We start from the raw sequence: 14304 nt of genomic DNA, 5'->3' as shown, positions 1-14304 counted from the left end.
CCTAACTCTCTCCCTGTCTCACCTCTCTCTAGTCTTGCTTATGCTATAGTGAGCATCTTTGAAGACAGTCTCATTCCCTCACAGGCTGCCTATATGTTTGTCCTTCCCTTGTCCAGCTGGCTAAACAATATAACACTCAATTAGTCCTAAAGCCTTAACATCATTTCTCTGTCTTCCATCCCTCTCCTTGAACTCGCTAGGGTACCTCTCGCCAGAATTTCAGACTTTTTCAAGGACAAAATTCATATAATTATCAATCTTCCCCTTCTTTTTCTTTTTTCCTCTTCCTCTCTCTGTCATCATTCACTCCTTTCTCTGAAACCCATCTTTCCCCTCCTGTCCACCGCTAATCTCATGACATGTACTCTTAATCTTGACCTCTCCATTGGAGATATGTGCCAGAGAAACATCGAGAAACTGTGCCAGAATCAGTGCCAATCACTGGAGTAAACTGGCAAAGCCAGAAATTAGGAGCCAGAATTTATTAATATTAATAGACCAAGCTATTCTCTGCTATTCAGATCATTATTTGATCTGCTATTCAGATCTGCTATTCAGATCATTATTAGAATTATTAGTAATAATCTGTATTATATTGTCCTGAGATCTGGGGGTGGGACCACTTAGGTGGGATAAACTGACCATCATAATTTAAGATCTAAAAGTAATGGTATTGCCAGAAAATAAATGGGGTAAACCGGTGATCTCACTTAAGACAGAATGTTAATAATTACTGAATGTCCTGTGGTAAAGAACTCTGTTCTTTTTTGCTGGACATAGTGACAAAACTATCAGGGAGAGCAGGATGTTCCAGAATATATTAAAATAGCTCTAAAAATAGCACCAGGAGACTAAAGAAAGGGCCCAACATTAGACGAGCCATACTTCCCTTGATACTGAACGGCAGAAATTCTATGTCTTTCTTTATGAGGACTCTAGCCAGAAAAAAACAGAAAGGAGTAGGACTGGTTTCAAGATAATAACCACTTCATTTGATAATGTTTCCTGACAGGTCTATAGTAAGGAAAGGAATAATCTAAAACTCTTAGGGGCTCTCGGGAAATAGAAAATTAAGGCTTCTCCTCATGGGCTGAGGTAGTACCCCTATTTCAATAAGACATTTTGAAATTGGAAACAGTCATCCCCTAAAAAGATGTTTCCCAGTACAGGACAGGGTCAGGATTTCAAATTTTACAGAAAGCTTACTTCCCCTGTTATGGAACGGTACCCATGATGTAGGTTCAGAGACAGAATGAGTCTTAGGACATATTATGGAGTTCAGTCACAAGTTGGCACCTGCAGTGTGGACTCTGATGCTGTCTTTTTAGAGGTGCTGAGGGTTCACTCAACTGCTGTCTTTTGTAACATTTTAGCAACATTTCTATAATTTGTCATGCCATAAAAATCACATAGAAAGAGAGACCAGAAATGCCAAGTTGTCAGCCACATAATCAAAGAACCTTTTAAGAACTCTATCTACGGTACATTCTTTTGTAGGAAAAATCAAATAATGGCATTCAATAGGTAGGGAGGATTTCCTATCCAAGCGGGAGCTACTGCTGAGCTGACTTTAGGGACTGAGGACCAAGGCTTTATCATAGCAGCGGGGAGCCTGGCCATATGAATAGACCATGTACATAGTATGTGGTGCCAGCCAGGTGTTCTTAATGAGGGCTAAAACAGATTCCTTTCCTTACAAATGAGGGAGAAATTCCCTTCAGATCATGGCCAAGGTAACCTAGCCAAGTTTACTTCTGAGAAGTTTGGCGATAGCTTTACATAAACAAAAATCCTCCATTTCTTCTGACTTCCCCAGGGTTTGAAGGAATTCTTGCAGCCATGAATGTATGAGAAATAAGGAATGAGCAAAATATTTTCAAGTATTCCTGGAAAGCTTAGTCATTCATTATGAGAGTCTCAGTTAACAGTAGACAGAATGGGCTTAGCTAATGGACAGCATTGGTTGAGGCCCTAGGCATTGCAGCAGGGCTGAGATCTTAGGTGCCAGGGACACAGTGTGGAAGGGTCAACTTGACCTCTACCTTTAACAAAGGCTTTGCTATAAGTAAAGTTAAGACCAGGCATGAAAAATTGCAGTAAACCTATATACCCAACATAAATTTAGGAATAGAATAGACACAGCATGTCCTACCTCTTCTGGATGTTTCTGTGCCATCGCTACCAGCTCTTCAGAGCTGCTTCTTGAGGTAGAGGGTACCACATTACCTGGGGCCTCTGAGACCACTTCATTTGACGGTTCGGAGTCCTGAGGGCAACAGAGACAAATAGACCCCTCAGACGTGTATTGAAGTGGTACTCCACAAAAGAGAGACTTTTTAGAGGTACTGTGGTCTGAATACAGGCATGGAAGTCTGAAACTCCTAAGTCCTAAACACCTTCTAACCTGGCCAGGTCATTTAACTTCTGTCTCAGTTTTTTCCATCTATAAAATAGGGGTATTACATACCTTACGCAGAGTATTGTAAGAATTAGTAAATGTTTGTACATATTTGAAGATATACAGTTCTGTATTAGTATTAGTATTATCTTCTCTCCTGCCTTCACCTTCCTTTCATGTGGAAAGGAAAAAATAATTTTCTTCCAAATTGAATGAGTAGAGGCATGATTCTGCAATCAGCTGGGAGCAAGGCAGAACAAGAACTGAAAAACAAGGCACTTAAAAGGTAATTATTAAGTATTGCTTAAGTTTTCAAACACAATCTGACTAGTACTTCCACCTACCAGTGAAGCAGAGAACTTGCCAATTGCATCCTAGTTGCCTGTATTATTTAAAGCTTAATTACACATATTTAAGCATTAGAGAAAACAGACACAAGTACACTAATAACCATAGGTGTTCTGACAATCAATAAATACCATTAAGGGCAGAATTTGTCCCTCGCTTTATGTCACTACTGAGTTTGATCCAAAAATTCCATGGGAGCTGTGGTTCATTTTTATTAAGTTTGAATTTGGCCCAATAGATTTAGATAGGTGTAACTGAAAAGAGAATCTGGTCCATTTCATTTTTCTTTTGTTTTTAATGAATGCTCTCAAATCTAGCACTAGATCCAATAAACATTTCACCTACTGTATAATCCATGTCATCCAAACCCCATGCAAATCTGTTTTGTGGCTCATTGAAAGCTGATGTAGAACATAAAACTGTGCACAGTTCTTACTGAATCAGTCCATCAGATGCTTTAACAATTCAGTATTATAATTTGTAAATGCACAAGTGATGCAATAAACATGGAAAGATGCTGAAAATATAAAATATAAAGTAGGAAGATAAAACAGATATTAAAGTACAAAAAGAAAAAATGTCAAAAGGACTTGTGTATCACATGTTTTATCCACTCAATAGTCTCAGGATCAGCAGTGTGGAGTCTGGATAGACTAGCATGAGATGAGCAGTCATTTAATAGATGTGCAGGATCCTCAATTGCAGCTACAAAGGGCTGTTCCCGAGTCCCTGGGTGTGGTCATTTGCCACACACCTCGCCAACGAGCATATGAAACAGTTAAGCCTGCATCAGACTAGCATGGCAGTTTGAAGCCAGGCAGTCTCTTATGAGACTGAATGATGAGGAAGGAGATTTTTTACAGATTGAGCAGCTTGTTCCCATTCTGTTTGGCAGCATCCGCCATAGATATGGTTGATATCGTAGTCTAGATAGGTCTTCCGCTGATGAGTCAGTGGCAAGGCATTTCCTATATATATCTGAAAATTGGAAGTTGTGGCATTTCTTGGATTTTGTCAAGGAATTTCTTTTCTGCAATATAACCCTGGATGTTAGGAGGCAGGATATTAGAGAGAACTGGTAGCCAGTGAAACTTTTCTTGGTGCCATAGGTCCTATTATTCTCATTGTTTGATTCAATTTTACATCAAATAACTCTGTGGGGAATTTAACCACACAGCAGCACAGTACTCTCCAACTAAGCAGTGCTCTAGCACTGAGTTACACAGTGTTTACACAATGCCTCAGTCGAGATCCCATGCTTATTTAAGAGGCCATTTCTGCATGTAATCTTCTGATTAACCTTGGTGAGATGGTCCTTGTAGGTGAGTTACTCCTACATATAATGGCTTTGGGCCATGTGTCTGTCATTCTCCATTCAGGAAGATATTGAGTTCTCGATGTCGTGGCATGGTTGAGATGGAAGCATGACAGCATTGTATTTGACCCAGTGGGCTTACGTCTCCACATCTTGCATTAGCTACTGATTGCTGCCATATTCTGATTTAGGATGTCCTCAAACTTTTTGAAATCTCTCTCTCATGAAGCAAAGTAGATGTAATCTGCATACTGAATGGCCTTGCAATGGTTGGAGGCAGGTCATTCATAAATATATTGAAAAAAGTTAGCACAAAAACATATCACTGAGAGTCTGTTTTTCTGAGTCCTTCAGCTTCCTTGACTATGGGATGCTGTTTCAGAAAAAAGGTCTTCTGGGAGGAGATGGGGCCCACTTAACCAAGAAGGGGAAGAGCATATTCACGTACTGACTTGGCAACATAGTGAGGAGGGCTTTAAACTAGGTTCAAAGGGGGCAGCTGTTGACAAAAGCCAACAGCTAATCATAAACAGAGGTTTAACTGTTGGGCAGGGGGACATGGAAAATTACAATAAGGTTATAGGAGCAACAAGAGGGAAATAAGTGGGGGAATGTGCTCATCATCTTACATGTCTATACACAAATGCAAGGAATATATGGAATAAACAGGAAGAACTGGAAGCATTAGTGCATAAGCTAAATAATGACTTAATTGGTGTCACAGAGATTTGATGGAATATGTCTCATGACTAGAATATTGGTTTATTCAGGAGGGGTAAAAACAGAGAAGGGGTGGCACTATATATCAAGAATATATACTTGTGCTGAGATCCAGAAGGAGGTGAGAGGCAGACCAGTTGAAAGTTTCTGGGTAAAGACAGAAGGGGTAAAAAAATAAGGGCGATATTAAGGTAGGTATGCACTATAAACCATCAACTTAGGAAGAAGAGGTGGATGAGGCTTTTCTAGAACAAACAACTGAAATACTCAAAATAAAAGACAAGGTAGTAGTAGGGGACTTTAACTACACAGGAATCTGTTGAAAAGTAACATGGCAAAACACCACATTCCAGTAAGTTCTTAGTATGTATTGAGGACAACTTTTTTCTTTGAGAAAGGAGAGAAGTAACCCAGGGGACAGCCAGTTAAGACTTGCTTGTGATCAACAGGGACTAATTGATAGCAAATCTGAAGGTGGAAAGCAGTTTGGGTGAAACTGATCATGAAATGATAGATCCTAAACAGATATACATTCTAGATAGATTCTAAGGAAATGAAGGAGTTACAGTAGCAAAATAATGACAATGGAATTCAAAGATGCAGACTAACAAAATCAGAAAATTGGTAGGTATGGTTGCATGGGAAGAAAATCTAAGGGAAAAGCTGTTCAGGAGAGCTGACCGTTTTTCAAGGGAACAGTATTAAACTGCAAACTATGCTAATGTGAAGAAAAGGTAGGAAGAGGCCAATATGGCTCCATCGGGAGCTCTTTAATGACTTGAAAATAAAAAAAAAATCCTAAAAAAAGTGGAAACATGGACAAATTGCTAAGGAGAAGTATAAAAGACTAGAACAAGCACGTAGGGGCAAAATCAGAAAGGTTAATGCACAAAATGCATGCACCCAGCAAGGGACAGAAAAGGCAATAAGAAGAGTTCTATTATTACATTATGAGCAAGAAAAAGAAAAAGGAAAGTGTAGATCCTTTACTTAGCAGGGAAGGAGAGTTAATAATGGATGACATCAAGAAGGCTGACATTTTTAAAGCCTGTTTTGTTTCAGTTAAGGTTAATGGTAACCAGATACTTAATACAATTAATATTAACAACAAGGAAAAAGGAATGCAATGAAAAATAGAGAAAGAACAGGTTAAAGAATATTTAGATAAGTTAGGTGTATTCAAGTTGGCAGGGCCTGACAAAATTCATCCTTGAGTACTTAAGGAACTAGCTGAAGCAGTTTCAGAACCATTGGAAATTATCTTTGAGAACTCATGGAGCACCGTTGAGGACTTGAGAAAAGCAAACGTAGTACCTAACTTTAAAAATGGGAATAAGGAGTGCCAGGAATTACAGAACAATCAGCTAACTTCAATATCTGGAAAGATACTGGAGATACTGGAACAAACTTTTAAATAATTCATTTGTAAGCACCTAGCAAATAGTAGGGTTATAAGGAATAGCCGGTATGGATTTTTCAAGAACAAATCATGACAAACCAATCTACTTTCCTTCTTTGGCAGGGATACTGACCTAGTGGATGGGGAGAAGAGTAAATGGGATATATCTTGATTTTAGTAAGGCTTTCGACACAGTCTCACATGACATTCTCATAAGCAAACTAGAGAAATGAAGTCTAGATTAAATTACTGTAACGTGGGTTGAAACAACATACTCAAAGTGTAGTTATCAATAGTTCTTTGTCAAACTGAGAGAATGGACACTGATATTAGGGCTGTCCAATGGTTAAAAAATAATTAATCATGATTAATTGCGAGATTTAAAAAATAGTAGTGATTAATCGTAGTTTTAATCACACTGTTAAACAATAATAGAATACCATTTATTAAAATATTTTCGGATGTTGGGGGGGAAGAGTGTTTGTCTGTGTGTGCCTCTCCACTTTTCCTATGGATATGCATAACAGTCTAGAGCCACTCCACAGAATACTGGTGACCCTCAGGGTCAGTCCTGGTTTTGATACTACTCAGTATTTTTATTAATGACTTGGATAACGGAGTGGAGAACACGCTTATATAATGTGCAGATGACACCAAGCTGGGAGGGGCCGCAAGCACTGTGCAGGGCAGGATTAGAATTCCAAACAACTTTGACAAATCAGAAAATTGGTCTGAAATCAATAAGATGAAATTCAATAACGATAAGTGCAAAGTACTATGCTTGGGAAGGAAAAATCAAATGCACAAGTACAAAATGTGGACTAATCAGCTAGATGGTAGCACTGCTGAAAAGGATCTGGGGGTTATAGTGGATTACAAATTGCATATGAGAAAACAATATGATGCAGTTGTGAAAAAGGCTAATATCATTCTGCAGGACTTTAACAGAAGTGTTGTACATAAGACATGGGAAGTAACTGTCCTGCACTTCTCAACACTTGTGAGGCCTTGGTTGGAGTACTGTGTCCAAATTCTGGATGACACACATTAGGAAAAATATGGATAAACTGGAGAGAGTCCAGAGGAGAGCAACAAAAATGACAAAGGGTTTAGAAAATCTGACCTATGAGGAAAAGTTAAAAACCTGGGCATGTTTGGTCTTGAGAAAAGAAGACTGAAGGGGAACCTGTTAACAGTCTTTAAGCATATTTGAACTGTAGCAAGAGAGATTTAGATTAGATATTATGGAAAACTTTCTAACTGTAAGTGTAAGTTCTGGAATAGGCTTCCAAGGGAGTTTGTGGAATCCCCATCTTTGGGAGGCTTTTAAGAACAGGTTGGACAAGTACCTTTAAGGGATGGCTCCTTCTAGCCTCACATTTCTATGATTCTGTGTATTCATCTTAGCTATCTTAGCTTAACTAGCATGTCTTGGTATTTGTCTGTTCTGAAGCATCATTTCCTAAGTTATAATAACCCTGCAGTCAGGTAACCTATGTGAGGGAGGAACTCTTGAAAATAAAATGCAGATTTACTAACATTACTCTTTGGTTTATCCTCCAACATATATGTATCTACATTAGGCTGGTCAAAATTAAAAGCACTTTAAACACCTCCACTAGTTGATACTGTGGCTTTGATAACTGCGGCTTTGATAACTGCATAGATAGCAACATTTTAAAATATGGAACAATTCTATAAATCTGCGCCAATTGTACTGTGTTTGTTACAGGGGCGGCGCTAGACATTTTGCTGCCCCAAGCACGGCAGCATGCCGTGAGGGCGCTCTGCTGGTTGCCGGTCCTGCGGCTCCGGTGGACCTCCTGCAGTCGCGCCTGCGGAGGGTCCACCAAAGCCGCGGGACCAGCGGACCCTCCGCAGGCAAGCCGCCAAAGGCTCCCTGCCTGCTGCCCTCTCGGCGACCGGCAGAGTGCCACCCGGCGGCATGCCGCCCCAGGCACACGCTTGGCGTGCTGGGGCCTGGAGCCACCCCTGGTTTGTTATAATGCTCATTACAAAAGTTATTTTAGATGTCATCACATAAAACACAGAATATGTACTTTTGATATGCCACTTTCCTTCTCTCTAGAGCCACTAATTGCAAGGATATCAAGCAATGCATTCTTGGAAATTGCAAGCGGAGATGCTCATTACTGACTTTCTCCAATATAATGACCTCTAGAAAAAATAAATTCAAGTTTTATGTTGACATAGTGTTTGCAGTTTAGTCCAATACATCCATTTGAACTCCCTGAACATATACTCAAAAGGCAAGAGGTGAACAGTCTGGGACAATCACTCCATTCACATTTTCGCTCATCACCAGATCCTTTGTAATGCTTTCAGGGAGGGCTATTTATATGTTGTAACTACCCTTAGGATTGTTTCCTATGTTGGTGTTCTCTGATTTAAACAAAAACAGAAACAATAGAGAGCAACATTCAGACCCTTGTAACTAGAAAACAGAAAACAAGAAAAATGGCATTGAGTATTTTTATATATTTATAGTAGTCCATTTAAAACTGATTTTCAGTTCCCTGGTTTGAGAAACAAGATCTGACCATTCCAGCATCGGGATCATGGAATGTCTGAGGTGAAGGAATGAGTAGCTGGGAGTGTGTTTATTATTATTTTTTTTCCATGGAGGTTGGAGAACATGACAGAAATCTTTAGGACTGCAAATAAGCCTCCTTTAGGGTCTCTATAGGCAAATATAAATGTTTTGTTGAATCCCTGTAGGAGAAGCAGGACACTGAGCAAAAAAATTACAATAGCAAGATAAAATATGGTTCTTCAGTCCATTGCCTCCCTTTCTTTACCCAACTCTCTTAATGGCTTACAAGTAGAGGATTTGAACATCCTGTCCCATTCTATATCCTACCAGCTTAAACTTCAGTGAAGAAAATTTACGCTAAGCATCACGCGGATCTTTTATAAGAACAACTAGAGGAGAAGCTGCTAGTGGAGAATGTAGAATCCCATCAATGAGAATATTAAGTTAGTCTAACACCCATCCCTCAGGGAAGGTTTAGAGATACTAATACCAGTTGTGTAACAATGCAAGAGGAAGAAAAATTAGCGAACCCAAGAAGATGTGCCTTCCAATTCAAATATTTCTTTGATACATATAAAAGCACTGCTGTCTCAACCTACCACACTCAACTGCTCAAAGACTTTCAGTAGCAGAGTGGCTGAATATGCTGAGGAAAACTACAAAGAGCAGTACCTATAGCACAGTACTAAGTGTTTGCTTTCCTTCTCTTGCCTCTATAGCACAATAGGATAACTGACTGGGTTGGGAGCCCTAAGCACGAATATTTTGCCCCCATCACATAATAAAGAGCAAATAGGAAGCCCCCTTGAGGTGTTTGGGGCCCTAAGTAATTTTTAGTCTGCTTATACCTAGTGCTGACTCTGTTTCTGCTCAAATTGGCTACTGGCTAATCTCCTCCCAGTGGCTCTCTCTTGGAGTGACTAGTCTATGCTAGGCTGCTGACTCCACTGGCAGCAGACTGACCTGAATTGCTGCTCTTGCTTGTGTTTTCTTTGAAGACCAGACAGCTAATTAGTATGATTGCCAGTCAATTAGTTTCCTCTTCCATTTTGGGAGAGAGGAGTTGCTGTTTTCAGACCTGTGCCTTTGGCAGCTCAATGACTGTTTGCAGCAGCAAGATCTTCCGTTCCTCCATCAGAGCAGAGGACAGCAGCTTCTGTTGGAGAGAAATGCTGTTCTTGGGCAGGCTGCTTGGTCCAGGTGACTCCTAGCTCCCTAGATTTTGCCTGTCATTTGCGTCCCAATATATTATTTAATTTGGTGCCACTAACTGTGGTGAGGTTAGTGATGCAATGTTGTTATTACTAAGAAATGTGGGGTAAAAATAACAAAAAAAGTATGATTTAAAAATAGTGTCCTATAGCTCTGAACAAGTCAAATATGACAACAGATGTGGGTAATATTAATATTTCAGACTCCTATAGCTCATATGATGTTGACTCCCAAATACCAAGCTAATCTGAATATCAGCTATGAACTCCTTTCCGAACAGGGCCAGGATTCCACAGATTTTCCTCTCCTAGCTAGTATGGAGCACCTCCTCTTGCAAAACACAAAGAACCCAACAACAGGTTTGGGCCACTCTTCTATATATTAAACTGTCTTCTTAAGGAGCAATTGGCTGGTCCAATGCTTTTTTAGGGAAAGGAGGTGGCGGGGGGAGGGGGACATCACCCTGCAGGAATGGAACTGATAAACACTTCTCACAGTCCTGTTGCACTGGCTTGTTAAGGTGACATAACAGTCAACAGAGTTAACTCTTAACAGTAGTATGGAATTTGAAGAAAGGTGTGTGAGATCAACCAGAGACAGCTTGAACTAGACAGGGGACATGTGACGCACAGCTTTCAAATTTAAAGGGAGTCAATATATAAATATTTCAAATCAGGTTTCTGAAGACAACTGTTTCTGTGCATGTTTAATTGACAAAGTGTAAAAAAACCAGAAGCTGGAGTCTTGTCTATACTAGGACCCCACCCTAATAAAAATAAAATAAGTTATTGAGTGATAGTACTCATGGGTGGGAATTTTAGATGAGGTCCATGTGTGCCAAATAAATTGAAGGGATATTACCGCTGTCCAATGGTTAAAAAATAATCATGATTAATTGCGAGATTTAAAAAATAGTAGTGATTAATTGTAGTTTTAATCACACTGTTAAACAATAATAGAATACCATTTATTAAAATATTTTTGGATGTTGGGGGGGAAGAGTGTGTGTCTGTGTGTGCCTCTCCACTTTCCCTATGGATATGCATAACAGTCTAGAGCCACTCCACAGAATATCTTGTCTTTTCTCCTTCCACAATGTCTTGCCTCATGAAGAACTACATAGGAAACTTTCCAGAACTTGCCAAAGATGCTTCTAATTAGACTGCAGAGGCAGTAGTGAGCACTTTAGATACTTCAGTTATTTAGCTGATTCATGTGACTTCCACAACAAACACTCCCAATTAAAAAAAAGAAGGATTTGTATTTTAGATACCATAAGAAAACTAAAAGTAAAAAGTTATTTTCCTCTCTTGTGCACTCTAGCACCAGTTTCTTCTGATCACACTCTATAGTAGTGAAATGAGAAATATAGGGTAGGGGAGGTAATATCTTTTATTGGACCAACTTCTGTTGGTGAGAGAGACAAGCTTTTGAGGTACACAAAGTTCTTCCTCAGGTCTGAGACAGATAATCACAGTGTCACAGCTAAATACAAGGTGGAATAGATTATTACGCCTAAGGAGCTAAGACATGTTGCAAGACATCATTCAACATGAAATGGACAATTAACATCTGTGTAGTCACAGGACAAAGAAGAGTTAGTGGGTTACAGACAGTTGTAATGAGAGATAAAACCACTGTTTATGCTGAGTCCATGAATTTTAGTATCTAGCAAAGTTATACAGTATCCAGCAATGAATACTGCTAAGCAAAGTTCTCTGGCTTTGGTGTACTGAGTGTGAGCATTCCTAAATGGAATATACGTCTGCAACCACTCAAAGAATTATTCCTCCCTCATCCCTGCAGAATAAATTCTAGGATTCTAAGGCTGCAAGAAAACTAACATGGTAATTCTTACACTGTACTAAAGGACTTTTCATCTGTTTATTTCTAATAGAAAGAAAAGAAACAAGAACTGTACAACTACTTGCAAGCCTTAATTATCTGAATTATTTGATAGACATTTTGTTGCTTATGCACATCTTGGTTCATTAGAGTACCATTATATTTCCTGATCAACATATGGAGGGCCACATATCTGCATCCTGAAGCCATTATATATATATCTTCCTAATGGACCACAAGTATTCATTAAATTAATGAATAAATAATGGGGGGAAATCACTGTTAAAGAAGTGAAGCTTTCAGCTTACTGAAGTTTACTTTTACAGTTCATTCTTACAGGATAAATTCAGCATATATACACAAATGGGGAATGCTCTGTACTTTCATTTTGGAGTAGCTGCCGTTAAAATCAACAGTATCTATGTTAACAACACCAGAGTGTTGCAAAATTCTGCTCTAGATCCAAGCTTCCTCAGAGCTCAAGATTGTTTGGACTCATTTTTAATTACTAGGTTGGCATTTAATTGAGAAGAGAAAGCATTTGAGCATTTGATAAACAGGTGGCCATTCTACATGATTACACAAAGATGTTCTTATTTTCAACTGTGACTCTTTTGACATTAGTTCTCATGAAATTTAAGAAAATAGGATGGTATTGGCTTAAGTCAAGCACAGTTTGTACAAATATTATGCACATTTCTGTATTATGCACAGTCAACACATATACTTCTAATCTGTAACAACTATGATATTCCAGTCCTGGAAAAATAACTCTGAGTGTGAGACATTTTGAGGCAGTTTTAAAAGCTTAAGTCACCAGAGACCAGAGTTGACAACATGAAAAGTGGGAAAGTGGGAAATCACCTCGCAGTTATTTAACCGTATCTGACCTGGGGACAAAAAGAATGAATGGCAGTTTTCATGGTGGACAGTTCCTTAAACTACAGAGAACTTTTTATTGTATTTAAACATTGATGTAATCCCCTAGAGAACTGAAAGTATTAACTCTCTCTTGACTTTTTTCCTTCCATTGGGAAGCTGTTACATGAGAAAGTGTAACATGGCTTCTTCTTGTATTCTTTACTGTGCAGAAGTATCATTGATATGACAGCATTAGTAGCACATGCAGAAATAATGAGATTCTAGAATAGATGGGGGCTGTTTTATGTGGCCTCACAATAATGCTAGATTTTAGAAAAAATAGATACATACAACCTAGGAGAATATTCACTACTATGTGGTAATAATGCTGTAGGTCAAATTTGGGGCCTGATTTTTTGTCTGTTTCTTTTTAGCATTCCTGAGAACAGATAATTTATAAAAAACACACACACATGTGGATAGATAGTATATGTACATGTCTTATACTTGTGAATGTTAAAAAGATAACAAAATATTCAGGCCCTGAAGTTTGCTTCCAACAACACTGTGTATATATATTTTGCACACATATGTTAGAAAAGCTGGGTGACCAGCCATGGCTTGAGGAGGAGCTAGAACAGCCTAACGCAGGGGCACGGCTGCTGAAACAGGGGGGTCAGGGAACCATGGCCCTCCCCATTTTTTTCAGCCATAAGAATGATTGATGAGGGGAAGGGATGGACAGGTGTGAGCAGGAGGCAGGATCTTGTGGGGAAGAGGCAGTGTGGGAGTGGGGCCTCAGAGGAAGGAGTGGTGCTAGGGCGAGGGTTCGGGGGGTAGGCGGTGGCATGAGGGCAGGGGCTCAGAGGGAAGGGATGGCATGGTTCGGGCACCAGTGGCTCCCCACTTTTGGGGAGTTTCTGCTGCTCCTAGCATGGATAGTTTATCAGAGCTACTAGTGACCCCCACACTCAACAATACAGCAACACTGAGCAGACTGGAGTGGCTCCTTTCTTTAGGAGCCTATACACCTGCCATTGCTTGTGGATTGGGATTCACAGGTAATTATGTCAAATTATCTCATCAGGCTCACAACACTCAGGTTCAGGGATGAGTCATGCAGCTCAGAACACCCATCTCTCTTTCTCTCTCACACACACAGACTCATGAAGGTTAAACGAGGGGTTAAGTTTTAGCCTAGTGCGAAACTGAAACATTGTACCTATAACTATCTCGCCACCCAACCAAAGTAGGATTTATAATGAAAATGCTGACATTCAAATATAACTAGCAAATATAGAGTATACGGGGAAATCTATGGTAACAACACACCACATTTATCTCTCAGTCTCTACTAAAGTCACAGCAGCTGTTAAATTGTACAGAACAGAAGCCCTAGATACACTTTCATTCTCATGAAGGAAATGAAGAACTGACTATTCAAAGCATAATACAAACATGTGCTTATACTACATTACTTAGACATACAGAAAGATTACAAAGCTATATTTGAAACAATTGATCTTGGATTACCACCAGATAGGTCTGCTCAATGGTCTGCGGGGAGATGTTGGATGGCATGGGAACTGAGTTACTGCAGAGAATTCCTTCTTGGGTGCTGGCTGATGACTCTTGCCCACATGCTCAGGGTT

At 39.5% G+C, this 14304-nt stretch overlaps 1 protein-coding gene across 3 annotated transcripts in view; it reads right to left on the bottom strand.

Annotated features, from left to right (window-relative positions):
* Positions 1 to 14304, bottom strand: part of PHF14 (PHD finger protein 14) — a 285535-nt gene that overhangs the window by 51542 nt on the left and 219689 nt on the right. For 2 of the 3 annotated variants that reach the window (XM_030550666.1, XM_030550667.1), the window contains exon 18: positions 2153 to 2266. The exons of the other annotated variant lie outside the window; for it this stretch is intronic. In XM_030550666.1, coding sequence (XP_030406526.1) covers positions 2153 to 2266 — 114 coding nt within the window. The remainder of the gene's footprint in view (positions 1 to 2152; positions 2267 to 14304) is intronic. 3 annotated transcript variants of the gene reach the window in all.

This window comes from Gopherus evgoodei, chromosome 2 (genome assembly GCF_007399415.2).
Source record: "Gopherus evgoodei ecotype Sinaloan lineage chromosome 2, rGopEvg1_v1.p, whole genome shotgun sequence".
NCBI classification, from domain to species: domain Eukaryota; kingdom Metazoa; phylum Chordata; order Testudines; family Testudinidae; genus Gopherus; species Gopherus evgoodei.
The sequence above is the reverse complement of the archived record's forward strand: the minus strand, read 5'-3'. Positions and strand labels throughout refer to the sequence as shown.